Raw genomic sequence first — 21,577 nt, 5'->3', positions numbered from 1 at the left:
TGATTGTGATTCCCCAGCATCTGTTTGATAGATGACGCTCCTTTCTACTGTGTCACCCAGTCTCACCTCCAGGTGGCACTGTGTCCCTAAACATCTCATAGAACTGGCTGAGGTACATGACCATAGAGAGTTTATCCGGCTCCACCACAGAAGACATCTCCTTGCCGGTCATGCAGGGCGAGATGCCGAATTCCCTCTCTGCCACGTCAAAGCCCAACTGGTTGTTCTTCTCCTGGTCTCGCTCGTCCAGCGAGTCAAAGTCACTGCGGGCAGGAGGATGGAGAAAGTGAGAGAGAGACAGATCTGAGGATAACGTGAGAATGAGATGGGATACGGGAATGTCAACAGATAAAGAACAAACAAAAAACAACTAATCTTGACATCCAAGACTTGGATATGATGATGGATCAGGTACTAGTAAGAGTTACATGAGTAACAGGATTCTTGAGAGGAGAATACTAAATGTAATACGTCTTTTAAACTGTTCTAAAGGACGTATTGACTGACACTACACTCAAGTGTTTCTGTACAGCAGGCTACTGTACACAAGATGAGAAGCTTACTGTCAACATCATTACATCAACATTCCACATCAATACGTTTGAACTGCGCATACAGTCAATTGAAGAGCATTAGCGCTGGAACATCACATCAGAGTCGGAGCAAAAGCCGTCCTCCACGTATATGTAAACGCTAATTTCTCAAAAGGCCTCTCCACCCATCAGCCGCCCTGCCCCACTGCCATCATCGGGCCTCTTAAAGGCAACGGAGCACAACTGCTACAGCACTTGATAAAGGTCAGACAGGACACAGACGCTAATAGCTTATAATGTTAATAGTCATGTTGCCTCCGGCGGGAAGAAAACTGCATTAGGCGGTGTGGATGGAGAATGTGTTTATTCACGGAGTATACATGAGAGTAAAGGGAGTGTCTGTGTGTGTGTGTATACTGGTAATTGTTACCTTTTCTGGCATATACACTGACCTCGTCAGGACCAGTAGTCCTTATAGAGACCAAAACCTGGTCCTAATGAGACACCACTGGTTAATTTTAGGGATAAGACTTACACTGTGGTTAGACTGAGGTTAGAGTTAGGCATTAACTGGTTTGGATTTAAGAAGCAGGATAAGGCTTTGTGTGTTGTGTGTACAACAAAGGAGTGACGACATTTGCGGTGATGTGCAGCTGTCATTCCCAGAGACTGCCTCAGGACCCACAGGAGAGGCGCCAAATAAATATGCTGATTTTGCTCCCGGGCCTTTTACTTAAGATTTACACAAATATCTCCTGGAAATGGCTGCTTTAACTATTAAAAATAACATAAGGTGTAACAGACATGGCAGTAAAAATGGTCAGAAATGTTATGTTGTGTTTTATTTTGACAATTTTTTTTTTTATTTAATTCATATTTATTTAAATATTATACAGGAAAGTACTACTGTTAAACTGCCCTGGCTCAGTTAAAACCGCTTTACAACATGTCTTATCGTCTTGTTTTTTTTTTTTAAATAAAAGAAGACATTAAAATACAAAATAAACCCCAAATCAAGAAAAAGAATCCTCCAAGAAATAGGACTTATACGAGTGCTATTATAAGTATGGTAGAGGATGTCATTCCAGATTTCAGTGTATATATGAAAAACATGAAACTTTTGTAGGACGCTACTAGAAGAGGAGATAGATAGTCATAAAAAGTGGGTCCCCCATATAAAAAAGTTTGGAACAGACTAATATGGAACAGTCCAAACCTGAGGTTCCAGTAATAAACTTCATTAATGACAAAAAAAAAAAGTCTTACAACAATGGGACACATTTGAAATGACTCCTTGAAATCATCTGTGCTCAGTGTGATGCACAGAGTTTTTAGTTCAGATACTCACATGAGATCAGGTCTGTATCGATGAATAAGGGCACACAGGGCCAGGCCGCTCTTCCACGACATGGTAAGGTCTGTGACCTTAACATTCCTGTATCCCTCCGTCTGTCTCTGGCACCAGTTGAGCAGTTTACTAGAGCGAGCAATGGATTCTGATTTGACAAGACAGAGAATATTAAAGAATTTAAAAATAATTCAAAATGGCAGGAAGTATTGTTTCAGGAAAAAGACCACACATCTTCTGCTGGGCAATCTCATGGCTGAAAGTAACATTAGAAAGTCTGGTCATCCATGGACTCATCAACCCTGTTAGTACAAGTGTGAACCAGCCAGTGAGGACGCATCGTGTGAACCGTGAGACGTAAAAGCGTCTCTGAATTATGCAACGGGAGGTTAGGAAAGGATGCAGAATTTATAGGAAACCTTTTAAACAGCTATTAAAGCACATGATGTGTTGTGTATAACACAGGATCACCGACTTGAGTTAGTGCACACAGGGAAAAAAATAATTATAGGCTGCAGTCCATCATTCCATTTCCAGTTTAAGTGTTAAACTATTAGGGGTCCCTGGAAAGCAACACCATGCATTTGGACTTTGTGTTACCTTGCAACTGCTTGTCAAGCAGATAATTGTCTGGGGTGGAAATAGTTCAGTGTTACATTTCGGCAACAGTGATTGCAGCAAAATCCTACACTGATCAATAAGCACACAAAAAAAAAATAAATAAGAATACAATAGATACAAACCATTCCTGGCCAACTTGGGTGTTGACGAGTTGATTACATTCTCTATTTCAATGCGCATTTCCCTCGACTCCCCTGTGTCGAAGAGATGCCGCACCTGCAAAAACACAAACATACAAAATATGTTAGTGACGTTTCATGGTGAGACTGCATAGTGCAACAAAACAAATTAGTGGCCTGCACGGGCCTAGAATCTGGGCCCGAGCCTGGCCCTGGCAATAAGGGGGGGAGCCCAAGCCCGGCACGGCCGGTTTTCAGAATTTTCAGGCTCCAACCCAAATCAAGCCTGAATTAGGGGTTTTTTGGTTTAAAGGATCAGGTTAAATAGGCTATGAAGTTATTTAACTTGATGCACAGGTGCAGTTATAGACCTCCAAACTTATCTGAGCACTTTTAATGGCATATACTTCAGTATTTGCCTTTCTCCTCTTGTTCTCTATTGTCTTTCATCTGTGATTTTTTTTATTTATGTTGTCCATTTTGTGGCAGGACGCGGGAGCCGTGTAATGTGATCTGTGAATCTGAGTGAGAATTGCTGCGTTCAAGTGTCGCCGTTGAAATGGGTTTAAGTTTAAACACAAACATCTTCCTAATTGGCAGGTTAAAAAAAGCCTGAGCCTGACACGAGTCTAAGGTAATGATGCTCCGGCGCATGGCTCTAACACAAATGTTCAGACTGCTGTAGAAACGTCCTCGGTAAAGCACGGCCCTTACCTTGTTTTAAAGCTACAAAAACCAAATGATTTTGATTCGGAAGCCGTTATACATACATACATACATACATACGTATGGGTTGTATATTCAATTTCTGCCAATAAGCCCTGCTAAATGTCACAGACTGGACCTCTAAGCGTACAGGTGACACCTGTGATCATTCTTACCTGGCTGGGCTTGAGGAAGTTAAGGCTAATGTTGGGGTAACGTGTGGTCGGATCCACACTGTACTGATTGAAGTTCTTACTGACGTTTTCTGGTGTGGTCTGAGGCAGTAGACGATAAATGCTTTCCCTGAAGAACGGAGAAAGAAACATTTCACTCAACGATAAACACAATTGCATTCAGTGACTTATCATCAGCGAGACAATATAGAAGTACACTATGGGAGCACATGAAGGAAAATCATATAAGCAATTGTAAACAAAGAGAGTCACATTCCATTCAGTTCCTACGAGAGCCTCTTATCCCATTAGCACTAGAAGAGGTGGGCCTGATGCTTAAAATTGCACACAAGCACATTTTCTCGGAAAGCACTTAGAGATAAAAGGGTGTGTTGGAGGAGAGGGAAAATGCGAGTGTGTGTGTGTGCAGGTGTGTGCAAGTGTTACAGAGAGTACAGAGCAGAGTGAGTTCACTGTGTATATTCATGGCAGTTTCCACACTGCCTCACCTCTCAGCAAGCACCTCCAGAGGGGTTTTTCCCTGAGCCCAGCTCTTCACCATCCAGCCCGAGTCCATGGCTGCCAGGAAACCTCGAGCGATGCCAGTGCCCATGGGCCAGAAGGGCTGGAGACAACAGTGAAAAACAACATTCAACAACCAAATATGGCCACAGAAGAACCATGGATGTGGATATTTTTTTTAAATGAATCAGACTGTGACTCAAGATCAAATTCCTCACCTCCAACAGACTGTCTCCCACCAGCGCCACCAGCAGCTTGTGGCCATTGCGCTGCCGCACCATGGCGGCGTTCTCGGAGGCGTACATGCAGGTGAAGTCGAACATGGCTACGTCGGGCTGGCCGTAGTGGTTGATGGCGAAGTCCAGCGTGGGCAGCTGGTGGCTGGTGGAGAAATCGGCAGCTTCACGGGCATACGAAAGCAGAGCGACCTGGTCCACGTTAGCTCTGGAGAGCAGCATCTCCGTGTCCGCATAATCCTGCAGGAAAGATCGATAGATAAATAAATAGTGAATAAACAACACTTAACATTGCAGTACAGCATTGATATGGTAATATTGTGGACATAATATTGTCATGATGATGTAGTATTAGGGTAATACCATCTTATTTACATAAGAGAGGATGAATTTTGACGTTATAATGTGGTAATTATCAATTTCCAATTTATCACCATGTAAATGTGTGGAAATACCACAGAAAAATGGCCAAAGAGTCACAGATTGAAAGAAATCTGCAGTTCTAGAACAGGGTTTGTTTGCAGCAGTGGCAGAAGGTGTAAATACGATAAAAATGAGACGCAAAGTGTCAGCTGAGATGTTCATAGCATTAAAACCGATGTGTTTTAAGGCAGTTGTCTTTTTATTTATAAGATCATTGCACAAGGTAAACCCCATGTTGTCTGGAGAAAAGAAAGGCAACGTTCAAGGACAACACACGAGTCTGTAAAACAGCTTGGTCAGTCTTTTAGGTTTGTATGATTTCGCTCATTCTGTCCCAGATTCTTGTGGTAGCAGAGCTTCTGTAAAAATAGCACAGATGCATAAATTCACACAAACCACAAGGACTGTGGAGAGGGAGGGGGGAGTAAAAAAAGGAGGAGGCAGAGAGGAAGTAAAAGTGAGTGCACCAAACATATTCAGGGAGCACTAGTTAAAAAGTTGACAAGAATAACTGTAAATGGAAGCAAATGTAGGGACAAAAAAGTTTGTATCGTGATTACCTTGAACTTGAACTACTGTGAATAAATGTAGAATGACCACAGGCTGCTTATCTGGGAGAAGCACTTAACACAAGTAATCGTGGTAAAAAGTACTTTGAGAAATGGCCAAGTCACCGGACTGAACCACACTGTTCACATGTCTCAAAGCAAATCACTGCATGCTTTCAGGGTGACATGTTTTCATAGAGGGTGGCGAGAGGCACATTCCTGCTTCTTCAAGCTTCCTGGTTGTCCTTGCCAGGCCAAGCCAGGCTAGGCCAAGGCAGGCCAAGCTGGCGGTGATGATAGGTAACAGGAAGGTGGGGGGTGGGGGTTGGGACTGAGGGTTGTTTTCTTAAATTGCCTTGAACTGCATGTATCATTTTCATTGCCATAAAAAGCATCCGTCACACACCGGTTCCTGAAAATTGCACGTTTTCATTAAAACGTGTCTGCTGACTCTGAATTCCCTCAAGGCTTTAACAAAAATGTACACAACAATGTCATTTATGCCATCGGCTCACCATGAAAACAAACAGACCTGCACATACCTGATGCTATTTTCATGGAAATGTTTGTAGATTAAGAAGAAATGTAAAATAGGTATTTCCCTTGTTCTGTGGAACGTGGCAAATAAAGGAAAATTACTACTATAATTGACTTGGACTGCCATTCTCTTAACAGTGTTGGCCATTGCCTGATACAATGAAAAGAATAAGACTGAAAAAATACTATTATTATCATCATAGGTCATCATTCATATAGCCTTTAGGTCTACTACTACAGAGAGACAGTATAAGATCATTTGTAGCTCAAACACACACACACACACACACACACACACTATGCTGTGGTCTTTGATCACTCACATGCAGAATGACTCCTTTCTCCAGCAGACTCTGTTTTTTGGCAGTCATCACAAAGTAGTGCGTGTCGTCCTTGTAGTACACGATGTTTTCCAGGTCAATACCTTGAAGGCCAACAGAAAGAGGTATTGTTTAATAACAAACGCAATTGTTTCCCTTATTGCCACAGCTGACTGTCGTGTCCCATTTGTGGGACAAGAGAGGCAATTACACGACCCAAAGGCCCGGGGACATTGACGTGTCAGCAATAAACTTGATGGACTTGGCATCGAACCTGATGTTAAGCATTTTAATTGCGTGAGCTCACAAATTGTTCCTTTGTCCTATTAACCTTTAATTGGGGTGGTATTTACTAAATCTCTAAAGCTCTTACAATTACCAATGTTTTAGGCTGAATCTTAAAGGTCCGATGTGTAACATTTACTGTATTCAATACACTCCCCATAGGTATGTTTGCATAAATGTATAATTGCTTTCAAATAAAGACAGATTTTTTTTCTGCAATTCTTACACACTGGATATTATAACATATGCAATCCTATTTTAAAGAAAACACACAATCATTTGTAAACTTGACAAGTGTGACATACCTGTTGCTTCTCTGAGGTCTTGAAAAAACTTCTGGTTGAAGATGAAGGCCACGCCGCTGATCTCCTCAACTTTTGCCTCCGCCGTTGTGTTCCTGTTGATGAAGTTCGCCGTGATGGCAATCGCAAGCTTGCCCCGAAACTCCTTGCGCCGAAACCCTGAAGATTGCGGGGGGGGACATGAACAAAAAAGTGTGAGCTGAAGGTCAAGACTCAAGGACAAGCTAGGAACAACAACAACTCTAGCTTCAAGAAGTTTCAGGAAACAATTTATTGTGCCCATTTACAGTATATGTCATATATTACATCATAAATGCAGCCAGACGTCCTGTAAAGGAATTCATGTTTGCAGTTTTTCTTGCTGTGTACAGTGTGTATAATTTTCCCATGTTGCATCTCCTCTTTAACCCTTTAACACCTAACCCCCAAAATGTCCGTCTGGACTTTTTTTTGCTTATGTTAACCATAAAAGGGCAAGAAAATCACCTGTGGATAAGTGCCTTTGCCCATTTTTCCAAAATAATTTTCAATATCTGGCAGTTATTTACTATTTACTGCATGTTAAAATAGTGTATTAACAAGTTGAATTGAGAAAAAAAAGAAAAAGAAAGAAAAACAAAAAGTTTTAAGAATTTCAAATAACATTTGAACAGTATACAACATATTTAAAGCAATATTTGTTTGCAAAAACAGGAAACTATGTAAAGGTGTTTTTCCAACTCTCTCTTCTCTGGCATGAAAGACGCTGATTCGCCGGCTTCCTAAACAGCGCGAGTGAAATTACTGTAATAACCACACGTTGGAATTTTTCCGATAGCACACACCGCCATGTAATTACGGTAATGCAAAGTGCACAAACGTGGCGTCTGTGATACGTCTGTGATACGCTCGGTGTTAAAAGGTTAAAGCATAGAGCCACTTCTCCAACTCCTGTTCTGCTGTGCTGGGAGAGCAGATCATCTCTTCAGTGGGACGTAGCCAGACACAAACAAATACACAAACAAAGACGTGTTCAAATGCTTATTCATACGCGAGTAACAGAGTGAGGTCAGGCACCCATCCACAGCTGTATCCAAATGAGGTCATAATCATTATGACCTTGTGATTGAAGGCCCACGCGATTTAAAGCAACAACTAGTGCAGTTTGCATTTCCCTTGTTTTGTCAAGGAGAATCTGCACTATACTAATTCCTTTCTCCCCGGGTCTGTACATGCAGACTTGCCTGGTAGCGTGTTTCTCCTGCCATCTGCTCCAATAATGACATCAAACTCCAGCTCACTGGCAGGGTGTGTCCTGGGGTGGACCTCAGCCCTCCAGCCTATCCCTAAGAAAACACAGCATGTGTAATCAGACAGAAATGCATCAGCAGAGTCACGCTTAAAAACCTTTTCACAGATTGTTCTCAGACAAAAACACATGTTGGCTTTCCATTCATTTTTCTTCCTGGGCTGGTCTGGCAGCAGCTTGACTCACTTACTCTCAGTCTCTTGATGCTCAGGGGGTTCGATAAGACCCTTGAACTCTACGTTGACATGGATCTCAATGCCCACCAGGAGAGCCACTTTGAGCAGCATCAGCTGAAGCTGACGAATACCTGCAATACACCGACAGAGAGAAACAAAACCTTAGGTAGTTAACAAGTACACAATCATTCAAATCCATCCACCGATGCAAGCAAGACACCAAAAACAAAATTAAAAAATAAATAGACTTTTTAAAAAGGTACAGTGTGTAAAAATTAGGGATACAACAATTATTGCATTCATAAACAGCTTCTTAAATGTGACTTATTTCTGTTATCGTTGCTCCATTTGACAAAGAAATCATGAAAACTGAAAAATCTTGGTTTGTGGACAAAACTAGACATTGGAGGACATCAATATTTCAGGGTTTGGGAACCAAACAAATACTCGATCAATCGGAGATAATGATGGACAGATTCATCGATGATGAAAATAATCGTAAGTTGCAGTTCTAGTAAGAATTTGTGCAATGTAATGGTTTACAAACATCGAGGACTTCTCTGCTCAACCCACTCTTTTCCATACACATCAGGAAACTTTACAAATCAGAGATATTATCCTTCTTCATATGTATATTCAGACTCTGCTTCAAAATGCACATTTCTTTTTACCCCAGGCAATGAGTCCTACACAAATAAGAATAATTACAGCACCCCTGAAGGATCCACAGAGCACCTAGCAGCACTTCCACTCTGTTGTACACACCGGGCCTTTAAACAGTAAAAGCAAAGAAGAGCAGCATTTGCCACGTGCACTCACTGATATGATCGATAGCACCAGCACAGAATTTCCCATAGAATTTCTTAGCCCCAAGGCCCCTGAGGTCCTGGATGGTGAAGGGCCAGAGGTGCAGCACATTGTTCCTGGAGAAAGCGTCTCTTTTCTCCAGCAGCACCACTTTGGCCCCCAGGAAAGCCAGCTCGATGGCTGTACGTAGGCCGCATGGCCCCGCACCGATGATCAGACACTAGAGACAGACACGGGCAGATGTTATGACTGAGCTATGGCAACCGTTCACATGGAAAAAATAAGGCAGGCACAGTCACTGTCCACCACTGACCACATGTTCAAAATCGACTCAGACTTTTTTACTCTCACACTTTCACCTCACATCTCACTCTTAAAGAAGGAAAAAAGATGCCGTCATTTCACTTTCAGTCAAACTTTCATATTTATTATTTAATATTTATATTTAACAGAAATGTTGGGGTTCTATTCTCAACTGCTAGTCTACACCTGGCATTAAAATGTGTTTGCGGACTGCAATCGGATAGCGCCTGACCTCTTGTAAGCACAGATGTAAATGCGCCCGAGGACGGCTTGTTATCCGATCTGCGAAACCACTTCAGGAGGTGGTCTGAGGCACATCGTAAGCAGATTAAACAGGAGTGTAAATGTGATGCGTTTCCAATGCGTCTTTGCTCCACCCACAACAGCCGAGTGGAGCAGGGGTACTGTACTTGGTGGCTCCGAGCACAGCTAACGTAACAGTCCATTCGTGTGACTTTACGTGCGGGGAAAATTGTTGTTGTTGTTGATATGGCAGCGGTGGGTGAGGTGGGTGAGGTGAAGTAAGGGTGGGGGTGACTGTGATTGGACAGTGATCAGATGTTGACACGGACACCGGAGACACATATCAATACCAGGTGTTAACGCACGTGGTGAAGCGCAATCCGATCCCTATCTGATCACAGAAAACACATTTTATTGCCAGGTGTAAAGAGCCAGACACTTAACCACAAACTGCTGCTGAATTGTGTGCTGGCAGCGTGTAAAAGGGTATGATAGAATGCATGTATGAATGGGTGTGAATGGGCGAAAGGCAAAAACTGTGGTGTAAAATGTTTGAGTGGTCATCGAGGCGAGGAAAAAAACCTTTTTTCAAACGTAAACAATGAACTCAAGAGGTGACGAATGAATATGAAACACTGACACACCCATCTTGAGCATCACATACATGATTCCTTGGTACACAAAATCAAGTTTTCACTGAATGCATCATTTACCTTTGAGTTGGCACAGGCACGACCCTTCTTGTACTCCTTATGGCTGGCCCTCTTGTCAAGCTTGGCCCAGAGCGCCTTGGCCTTCCAGTAGTTGAGTTTGGACTTGAGCTTGTGATAAAAGACCTTGCAGTCCGTGGGTTTGACCTCCAGGTGGTCACACAGCTCCTGGAAGGCCTTGAGCGTGCCCTTAAATGTGGTCGCCTGGACAAATTTGTCGAAAAGGACATGGGACAGGTTGACCCCATTTCCTCCAGTTGCACAAGCCCCTCCATCCCCCATGGTCCAGATTTACACCGGGCTGTGAGGGCCCTTCAACCCCTGAGGTAGGGGTCTCTGGCTCCAGCCCCAGGCCTGGAACACACTCCTTCTGGTGGACTGGAGTGGCTTTAACTCAGGCCTCCGACATCTTCGTTCTGTCAGTGAGAGGGAGACGCATGAAAGTGAGTGAATCAGAGGGTAATTCAACATTCCGCTCCCAAGATTAGTGATGCACAAACATTACAACATTTTGCAAACCCAACACCACAGCTTCCAAATGATTAAATGATATCGACCTGCAAAACCTGTAACTTAACCTGTAATCCGTAACTCAAGTATATTAACAAAAGATGCAAGGAGAAAATTAACTCTGATAGCTCCCTCAAGAAACCACATGTGGCACTTCAAAGAAGCAATCACAGCAGAAGTTTAGGATTGAAAACCAGATCATTTAAGCTCTTTATGTCAATCTAAAGCAGTGGCATGAGCTCTAACAACCGCTTATCTGTTTAGTAATGAGGTTGCTGGACACAGGACAGACATAGAATCAACATAAAGCCAAACAGGAGGAAACACACAGTGGTTTAGTCTGCATGGTTCACTCCAGAAAGACACAGGAAATAACGAGTTCAAAACACTGACAGAGTAAACACAAACGTATTGATTCAGGGAAATGACCTGCTGTAGTAGTGGTAATAGTCAGAAGAAGTCAGATAACACAAACAAATCTCTCCACAGTAAACAGCCCCCAGTTTGTTACAGCTTCTTCTGCAAATTCCATGTTGGAGTTGATTTGTGCTGGGGTTTTTTTTTACCTCCTCCTCAGTTGCAGTAGTTTTGCTTTATGTGTTCTGTTCTTTAATCCCCGGGGGGACGAGATCATTCATGTCCTCTGGCATCTGTAGCTCAGCTGTAATGACTGGAATGTCTTGATGGGCTCCCTCCAACTCCGGCTGCACTCAGCAGCCTTTTAAAGGGTAAGATTTATTCCACGTCAGAGCCAGTGTAAAGAGAAGATAATAGAGAAGGAAAACAGTGAAAGAAATGACACAAAAGCACATTGTCAAAAGTGGCCAAAAAAAAAAAACCTTGATCAGTTCTATTTGCTAAATAATACATTTCCAGTCAAGCAGAGGCTCTGGACTGCATTATCTCCCGGGGCAACAACACAGAAACTTGTCTTGCTTGTTTGAAATTCACAGGGACTCAGCAAAAAGCAAACACAGCACACTGCAATTCCATATGTACAGAGGATCTCATTAGATATGGAGTAAACTAAATTATAAAGGGGGGGGCCTCATATACTGACTTAAATTGCTCTGTGTTTATTCTGAGACTGCATGTTATTCTTCTTTATAAGCCCTTGTTTTGCACAAACCGCCTGTGATGCAGCCTCTCAGTTAAACCCCGACTGATACAGACAATATTAGTTCAGACCGTGATAAAAGCGGGATTTCTTTTGATTGGCCAGACTTCTATAAGCTTGTAGAGGGGCGACATAAGACAGTGCAGGGGCTGTGGTGAACATGAAGTGGGTTTTTTTTCCAGCAGAATGATAGTCACAGTAGTTAAAAGCAATAATCTGTCAACTTGGGGTAGAGAGTAGCCAGTAGTATGCTTTCAATTTGTAGTCAGAAACTACAAATATACGACCGCCACTGAACTTTAATTTCCATGGCAACTCAGAGCAACTTCGTCAACCCTAACATCGGCTTCCAGGATGACTGCCACTGTTCAAATGATGCTACTTTTACTGTTTAACGCACCTCTATTTTATTTAATTTCACAGTAAATCAGTCATGCACATAGTTCTGTTCAATTTCTTTCCATTGACATGTTGCTACGCTGTGTGCGTGCACAAAAAAAACAGAGTAGAGTGTAATTCAGTAGTTATAGGTTGCTGGATTGTCTTGAGTTAGGATTAATTAGGATTTTTTTGTTATTTTTATACTTGATTTAGCAATATAAATATATGTTTCCCATGCCAATAAAGCCCTCTGAAATTGAAATTGAAATTAAAATTGAATTGAAGATAAAAGGTTTATACCACTATATTCAATTTTTGCGATTATTGCAACAGACCTGGTCCACAAGGTAGAAAATCTTTGGCTACACATGAAAACACAACTCAAATGACTATTTAGAAAGAACAACATTTCAAAATGGAGATTACAACTCCATTTTATTCATTTCGGTTTCACAATTTATTTACCAGTGCAGCTGCACTTGGTGCAAACGCTTTATTGGACACAATGAGAAGCTTTGGTCCTCTTTAAAGTAGTATTCAATAATAAGGCATCAACATGATATCACTGATCAAAAGAGGTCAGCCAGTAATACGGAGGTTAAGCATTTTGTTGGGAATGATTCATCACCACTTAACAATGTCGCTCCCTCTCTCTCTCTAAAAGCTCCAGCTTTTGTTTTCAGCGGTCCAGGATACTCCTGGGCTAGTAGATGGAAACCAATGCAGTCCCAGTCCCAGTGGCAACACATCATGAAAGGAAGGCAGGTACAGAGGTCAGCTGGCCTCCTTTTCACACCCTGCCAACTCCTCACTGCAGTGAAAACAGCAGGCTCCGGGGTCTGGCTCTGCCTCAGTCACTCTGAAGGCTGCAGTGCCAGCACTGTAGACGGAAGGGGCCAATTTTTCCAAAGCGAGCATTTAGATGACCAGCACCACCGTTTCCTCTGCCCACATGAATGCCACCTTAAAATGTACACAACAGAAAACTGTACGGAGCCCACACGTACCCCAGCAGCGGTTGTGTAAAGCCTGTGGTCATGTATGTGCACTCACACAGAGTCGTACCTAATAAATCATCTGTGACAACCCATAGTTCTAGTATGATGCAAACGGTTACACGGCGTCACTGAACAAATAAGGGATGCTCTGATTGATTGGAGTGTCAGTGAGAACTGGCCCGTATTCATTACGAGCGACTCCGTCGATGCTTCATAATTCACCTGTCAATAATAATAATAATCAACAGCGGGAATGGCAAATAAATGAATGTCACTCAAGTAGATATGAGCCGGGTGGGGAAAATGCAGCCTGGAGTCACAGTCCTGAGTCATAAGTATTTTTGTGTGTTATTTGTTATTATTAAAAAAAATATACTTTATTTTTGCTGCAACTAATTCATTATTTCATTTTACTTATCTATTATTTCCTACTTAAGTGAAAAAGCATTCCATACAAAGTCACACTTTAGAGAGATAATTTTCATCCTTCTTTACGCGAGCAAACAGTTGGTATACACAGTATTCACATACTCATTATAAATCAAGATTAGAAAAACACACTCACTTTGTGTGTAAAGCTGGAGACACTATTTATTTGCATTGTAAACGGAAATGGAAAATGAAGAGTTTCCTGCTTTTACATGGTCTCCACTTGTTCGCCTCTCAGAAAATCTGAGTTATTGCCCTGCCCTGCTTGCAAGAAATAAGCTCAGACTCAGCAGGGATTTCCTCTGTGGGATTTTAATGCAACTGTAAAGATATTACCACCAGTTATGGAGACGCATCCAGGGCCGTGATTGGGAAATGGGACACAATTGTGAGAAAGTCGGCAGTAAACATCTAACGTACTCTGAGGTACCTGAAGGAAATGTGGACGCAGCGACTGACAAGACACGCTGCGTCATAGTCTGCGTTCGTGTGAGCTGGTTCAGATCAGGCAGACTGTAGCTTAATGACAACAATAAACTTGGCCTATAATTTGAATAATAGTAGCCTCCTGCAGAGACACATATGCTCACACAACAGGGGAGGTTGCAGCATGTTTTTCAGCTGAGGCAGATAGTGGTGACGAGAGAGCACAGAGAGGCCAGTTATTATGAAACAGCACAGGATTAATTCCTGTTTGGTTGCAAAGAGCTAAAATGTTTTAATAAAAAGCAGCTTGTTTCTGTGGGTAATAAAAAATAAAATAAAAACAGCTTTGGCTCAGCGGGCAGTCAAACTCCCCTGACATCTGGATAAGCTGCGGGATTTCACACATTCACTGGATTCACACAAGAATTACACACATGCATGCAAGCCTTCACACACACACACACACACACAGACACACAGCCTCCTCCCAGCACACGCACACAGCACGTCTTTAATTCTTGGTTGTATTACATCATTCGCTCTAAAAATAGAGACCGGGATTAGGCCACTAGGCTACACACTCAAAAACACTGCTTTTATACTGTAAACATCAAGCAGCAAGGAAACTCTTGCACACGGTCTTGTCTGAACTTGCGGGAATACCTTCATTGCAGCTGCGACATGCAGATTTTTTTCGGTTGACAAAAAACAATCTCTCATGCTATGTTTGTTTATTTTTGCCTAAATCTGATTCCAATGCTGCAGCCAGTTCATTCAGTGGTGCCACTACGTGATGCACATCAGCATCAAAACAAACCCTTAAAGTTATCCGTCACACTTGTCTGTCGCCTCTCCCTCTGGACAAAAGCCAACATTCCCTTCACATCAAGGTGTTGCCGATAGCTACATCCACATGAATACATTTTCCATAGATCATCCACTATGACACACCTGAAAATGCATATCACATGGATGTTCCCTGGACATGGGCATGCTGGTGTAAACAAAACAATGTGTTTATTTGCAGTTTGTCGCTAAAATTGCAAATAAGGACGGCTCTCAAATCGAGTGGCAACTGTGTGGCAGACATTTGCAGCCTTTCCCTCGCGTCCTTGTCACACGACAGGGGTGATGAAAATCTCCCTTTACATCATCTCGCCTGTATTTATTAAAGCATGTATGTTAGGATTTTGATTTTTCTTTTTCCCCTCAATATCCAATCCAGTGATCCGGGCTAATATTGGACCAATACAGAGCATCATATTGGCTCATCACGAGTTAGAAACACTCCTGCGTTACTTCACTATATGATGGTTAGAAAGAAAATTATGAGCTGCATTAATAATGTTTAGAATTGTGTATATAATGTACATTTAACCTTTGCAATTACATATAATTGACAGCAAGTGAACGACAGATAACATTTCAATAAAAGAGAACAGAATACTGAGAAGAATCAAACACTGACCCTGCCAGGACCAGCAGACCTAATGATCACGCAGAACCTAATTTCGAAGGAACTGGTGAAGATTAGGGCTCAGAATTGAATTGAGGTTAGATTGAGGTTAAGGTTAGGGATGATGCTTTGTTTAGATCTGTCCAAATCAATGAAACTCAGTGTCCTCATGTCCTAAGAAGAATAGCTGCACAAACCTGTGTGTGTATCTGAGTGTGTGTGTGTGTGTGTGTGTGTGTGTGTGCGTCCTTAAATAGAATTTCGCCCTCCATCAGTCTCAGCTCAGGCATGATGACTGATGGTCAGAAGACACTCTGGAGATGAGAGTAATGTTCCGCCCTATCTTCCCCGCTCGTCCATCAGTAAACATGGCAGAGTGCAGGACGTAATGTGATCTTTCTCCATGACCACGAGATATCTTCACAAAAACAGTGATGCATGCATGCAACATTTAGTCGATCGAACATGATGCCTACCAGTTAAAAAAAAAAAACATTTTCTTATGCATTATGTCCATCTTGTTCCTGACACTTAACGACCACCTAAGTAGCCCACTTTTACTGGTAATGATCATCGCTTGGGATAGCTGCGTTACAGTATAACTACAGTTTAATGCTAATGGCAGAGCACACCGCAGCAGGTGGGGTCTATTCCTGGGCCGCCTGTGGGCTGTAAATGCATCACGCCGACAACTAAATTTGAGCAATAACTCTTATTGCTCCATGACTTGTTGGTGATTATGTGCACAATATTTAAGATAGAAACCATATTCATCCATAGTATGAAATTAACTTTATTACATAATATGACTACATCCAGTCGTTACAGTAGTTTAAGAAGAACCATGCAGGATTTAACCAGCCTTGCAAGATCATGGCCGCCGTGCCGAATTCCTGAGAATCAAGAGGTCTTGCGAAGTCTCTGGTCTCGCAAGAAAGACAAATTGCTTTATGGCACTACACACGTGCCTCCCAGCCAGGTACAGAGCTGGCAAAAAAGAAGCAGAAAAAACAGTTGTCGGAGGAAGCGGGGAAGAGGAAACCTAAGATCGGCTTTTTCTGAATGATGAGAACTGAAAAACACAGAAGTGTGCAAAACATGTGCACACCTGGCATTTTGGCTGTTGTTTACTGTATTAATGTGTATTTGCACTTCCTCAATGTTTGCTGTGATTGTAAAGGCTTTAAATTACTGGTTTGGTTTTGGTGGGTCCATCGGCATGCACATGGCCCCATGGCTTGAGTTCACCTGCTCCGTTAAAAATAAATGCATATGGCCAGGAGAGGGGAAGGTAGGGGAGGGACTGAGAGTCAACGGTGAGTGTTTACAACGGTGATGACAAAGCGATAGCATTGTATTGAAAAACCTAGTTCTGCTTTTAATGCCAGTGCTACAGCAATTATTAGACTGAATGGCCCTGTATGCAGAGCAGTTGTAGCACAAGAACCGCCTCCCACCATGACAGGCCAGGAAAAGTTATAAAAAAAGACCCTAGAGGGAGTGCAGAAGTTTCATTCTCTCCCCCAGATCATTTGATTTACATTACACCGAAAGATTATAATGGAATGGAACCCAAGTAAACTGCATTCAAAATGTGACACTAGAGATAATCAATTAGTCATTTTCAAATCGAAGTCAGAAATTTACAATGATGCAATTAGTAAATTGCAAAGGCTGCCATTAAATTGTTCCATTCTGGCAATTTGACAGCATGTGCATAACAATGAAGACCGAATAAAACAACAAGAAGAATTCTGGAGGCTTCAAAATGGTATACGGGATTCTTCCAGGTGATGTTCTGACACATGATTAAAAGAACCAGAGTCATTTATTTCTCAGACGTGTCTGTTTGCAAACCATACAACTAAAAAAAAGATAAGGGCACATTGTGAAATGTTATGTCACTCTCACCACATGTGAATCCGACAGCACAGCAGTCGACGATGATAAGATTATCAAACGTGTGGGGGTGTTGTTCAAACACCAGTAACATGGAAGTATAATTACCTGAAATGACTGTAATAATAAACAGTCACGACAAACCTTATGACTGGCATAAAGATAACGCACATGAAGCTAAGTAAGTAAACAGGGTGGATGACTCGCTCTTCTGAGGCTGGGAATTAAAAGTGCATTATGAAGTTCCAGGCTTCTAATCGTAATATACACACGCTGGAGCGGAGACAGTTGTGTGTCTGTTCACCTCAAAGATCACAGAGTACACAAACATTACTCGTAGATTGAAAACTCTACTTTTCTCCTGATGGAAGTCATCTCCAGACCATCTGGTATGTGAATCACTTCTGCTGCGACGTGCAGCTGAGCACTTGATTTTAACCAGCTTCATAATACCATCAGTTATAGATACTGTATGTACCCTTTCAAGCATTGTATTAATAAACGTAACTAATTACTGCTGTCGTTATCTGGGATTCAAGGAATTGTAGGAATAGGATGTGGTGCTAAGATTATGAAAGAATAAATCATTTCCCCTCATAGAATAAACATTTCCCCTCATAGAAAATTGTTTGTAATGTGTTATGCTGGTGTTTGTCAGGAACAAAACCCATAGAGGAATTTACTACATTGTGGTTATCCACGGAGGATGCTTTTGAATTTATTGACACTGTGGGAAACTAAGTTCCCTCGGTAGAATTTTGCACTCTCTGTGATGCCTTCTTTAAAATGATCTTGTTTTTATCAGGCAGTAAATACACATTACATATTACCAAGCAAGTAAACATGTAGCATTTTTTTGTGCTCCCAAATGATGCATGGCGGCTCAGGTAGATCCATTTGTATTGCTCTATGCACTGCAATGATTTCCATCTCAACATGAAGACTATCATCCTTCCATTACAAGAACTTTCCAGGCAATCCGGTAAATCTGGACAATATTGGCTTGTTTCCATCATGGTACAGTTCGGTTTGGTACAGCTTGGAACAGTAAAGCCCTCGTCACGCTTGCGTTTCGACTGAGAACAGTAACTTTACTTGGTAGGTGAGGTAAGCTGTGCCCGATGGCCATGTTGGCGAGATATGCAAGTGTGACATTGTACCAGTGTGTTGACAACGGACAACAACATTGAACGCAACAACAGACAACAACACAATGGACACCAATGGATGACATCCAGCAGCTCTTTCTTTCCTGTTCCGTTTGTGGCTGTTTGTTTCAACAAACACTGGTCGTAAGGGAGTGACGCTTTTCTGTCGCCCAATCAGCTGACTGTCGTGGGTCTAGTTGTACATATCGCACCATACCACACCGAACTGTTCCACTTGGTGGAGACGTGGCTCAAAAGTGCTTTACCATGATGCACATACAACAGAGGAAATCTTTCACCGTCTACACGTTTATTCAGATTAACATCATCTTTTGATTTTGCCTTAAAATTAGACTTCTGAATCTACTGTTCAGACGTTGGTTTCAGAAAGCAGGACAATACAGCCGACGAAAAAATGGAACCACAATCTCTTAACTACACAGGGGAATATTTTCTGATGACAAAATGTCTCTCTCTCTTTTTTCTTTTTACATAATTAATATTTGTAGTGGCTGCGGGAGCGTCTGAGTCTGTGCCCAGGCTGCTTGTTTATGGCTGCCAAAACATAGTTGATTAGAGACGCCTGCCCGCACTTGCTGAACCTATTTGATTTCGGAAATCTCTCAAATCCCAACTCCCACTTTACCCACCTCCATACCTTCCAAGTAGAGCAGCCATGGCAGCCATGTAGCCATAAACACAGAGAACCACAAGAGGAGGAAAAACTGTACAAACACTGTAAAGCACAGCTGTAGCTGTGTGTGTTCATTCGTGCCATCAATGGACATTTCTTGTCAAAATCTTCATGGGTTTTCACATTTGGATATCTGTGTTGTTTGTCATTTGCATACCTCTTCACACTAGAGTGCGCAGTGAGATGTAGGCATGGATTTGGTTACTCATATACGCAGATGCATCCTTCCCTTGGCACTAGGAAGTGTAATCTGAGACCAGCAGGCAAACAGTCAACACAGACTAGTCTCTAAGGCTTAGTCATGACCGGTGTGGAATGGAGACATAAAGGAGAGAAGGAGAGGACGACCGGGTAATGGACCTGATCTTTTCAACTCACAATGAAAAAACAACCAAGAATGATGTGTTACACTGTAGTACTCATATCCAACAACATGTACACCGTCAGTTTAAAGTGGTTCTGCTTCTGTCTCGACAAACCAAACATTTAGAATTGATTATTTGTGTTTCTCTGTGTATTAAGACATGAGTGATGATGGACACGCATAGAAACGGCTGAGCCAAGACAAAGAACAAACCTTTGAGGCGTAATAACTTGATATACTTTCAATACACAGGGGTTATCCCACAGTATGTTTCCTATTCTGACAGGCCATGGGAAACTGTAGCGCAGCTCTGTTCACAGTTTTCAGTCATGCTCCTGCGCCTATATTAATTACAGAGATAATGTTTAAAACCTTCAGCCAGCAGGCAGGATGGAAGATTTACAAAGAATGCAGAAACAAACTGATATTGTCATTACAGGCGTCGTGTGGCTGCTAACCAAGGTTTGCCAGAACCGAGGGGATAAAACTGCAGTTATGATGTAATAAGTAGTAAAGGAATAACTCTCTGACATATGCTTCTGAAACATAATTAACTGAAACAGCAGCATTATTCTGATGCAAAATGTTAATCTAAACAAGTAATGGAAAAATGAAGAAAAAAATGTATTGTATTATGCCTACTATGTGGCCATGGACCTTCATATTCCAAAAATGTGAGATGGATTCTTTCCAGATCCACAAATATCACTGGATTTCACCTTACTGCACTGTAGAATCCAAAGGCTGCTTGTCCGAGCTTTGATGAAACATGCAAAAGTGTCAGGCAGCCAACACAAGGTCGTAATCCAGTCCACATCCAAACTCTCTGTCTCTAATCTCCATGCGTGGGCAATTCACATGGTAAACAAGTTCTGTGGGGATAGCAAGAGGAGGAGAATCAGCAGAGAGAGCAGCCATCAGCTCTCTCTCTCTCTCTCTCTCTCTCTCTCTGCAGCAAGGTGGACGAGACAGCACTTCTGTTGAGACCTGCAAATGCTTCTCTCTGGCTCAAACATCCTCATATGAGAAATAATGACAGCCTGTCAGAGAAGCAATGAAGCAGCTGCAGCAAACTCGCAAACCCCGGAGGACCCAGTTACTCTAGAGAGGTAGCTTATGTTGACACTGAGTACTTTGACTTGAGTGGAGAGCAGGTCACCTAATAGGGTGGTTGTAAACTGAGGACTGTAGAGAGCAAGTATACAAATATCAGCAGGGCCAAGACCTACCCTCTTCGGTATGAGGTTTAGCCAGTCAGTGCATACTACAAAAAAAAAACACATTATGCAGTGTTGGCTTTCGGCAACAAAATCTCTTGAGTGCACTGCTGCAGTCACTCTTCAATTGACATTAAATCCAACTGACAGGTTGCACTTAGGGCTCAACAATTAATCATTCTAAAACCGAAATCGCAATTCAAATCAGTGAAATAAGCAAATCACAAGGGCTACAATTGACTTTTACCATGTTCTCTGACAATTTAAAGTATGTAATACATTATTACTGTAACTCGTTTGTGCATTCAGGTCTAATGGTTAGTATTTTTGATGATCTAATTTTCAGTCTATAACAAGGTGCATATTAAACTGAAGCTTGATTATCGCAAATCACATCTCAACCAATGCAGTACCTGCTGTGTAAGAGGGGGCGGAAGCAGCTCTTTTAGCTATTTCTAGCAATATCTCTTACAGTTGCACCATGGCAAAGCACTATCTGTATGAGACTGGATGAAATGGGCAGCTTGTTTCTTTCCTGCTCGGTTTGTGGCTTTGTATGAGAATAGACTGCAGTTGAAGAAACACCAGTCACACAATCAGCCCTCAGGGGTCTACTCTCAAGGGTCTACGTCCCCCCCGTACCATTACTCTGGTACCCCAAGGGAAGGCTACCAAAAAATGGAATGGTTGGGGCTGGTTATTTTGCTACTATTCCTAATGGAAACTCAAATAAATACGT

At 42.1% G+C, this 21,577-nt stretch overlaps 1 protein-coding gene across 3 annotated transcripts in view; it reads right to left on the bottom strand.

Annotated features, from left to right (window-relative positions):
- The window catches only part of mical3a (microtubule associated monooxygenase, calponin and LIM domain containing 3a), a 65,530-nt gene that overhangs the window by 36,215 nt on the left and 7,738 nt on the right, over window positions 1-21,577 (bottom strand). For 2 of the 3 annotated variants that reach the window (XM_044036293.1, XM_044036295.1), the window contains exons 2-13: window positions 10,203-10,615; window positions 8,956-9,163; window positions 8,151-8,267; window positions 7,896-7,997; window positions 6,676-6,831; window positions 6,089-6,189; window positions 4,240-4,497; window positions 4,009-4,124; window positions 3,503-3,629; window positions 2,625-2,718; window positions 1,882-2,029; window positions 67-263 (exon numbers count right to left, since the gene is read on the bottom strand). In XM_044036293.1, coding sequence (XP_043892228.1) covers window positions 67-263; window positions 1,882-2,029; window positions 2,625-2,718; window positions 3,503-3,629; window positions 4,009-4,124; window positions 4,240-4,497; window positions 6,089-6,189; window positions 6,676-6,831; window positions 7,896-7,997; window positions 8,151-8,267; window positions 8,956-9,163; window positions 10,203-10,481 — 1,903 coding nt within the window. In that variant the 5' untranslated portion in view covers window positions 10,482-10,615. Of the gene's footprint in view, window positions 1-66; window positions 264-1,881; window positions 2,030-2,481; window positions 2,512-2,624; window positions 2,719-3,502; window positions 3,630-4,008; window positions 4,125-4,239; window positions 4,498-6,088; window positions 6,190-6,675; window positions 6,832-7,895; window positions 7,998-8,150; window positions 8,268-8,955; window positions 9,164-10,202; window positions 10,616-21,577 lie in introns of all 3 variants that reach the window. The other variant, XM_044036292.1, reaches the window with a different exon arrangement.

Source organism: Solea senegalensis, linkage group LG10, assembly GCF_019176455.1.
Source record: "Solea senegalensis isolate Sse05_10M linkage group LG10, IFAPA_SoseM_1, whole genome shotgun sequence".
In the NCBI taxonomy this organism is placed as follows: domain Eukaryota; kingdom Metazoa; phylum Chordata; class Actinopteri; order Pleuronectiformes; family Soleidae; genus Solea; species Solea senegalensis.
This window is presented reverse-complemented; position numbering and strand designations above follow the sequence as displayed.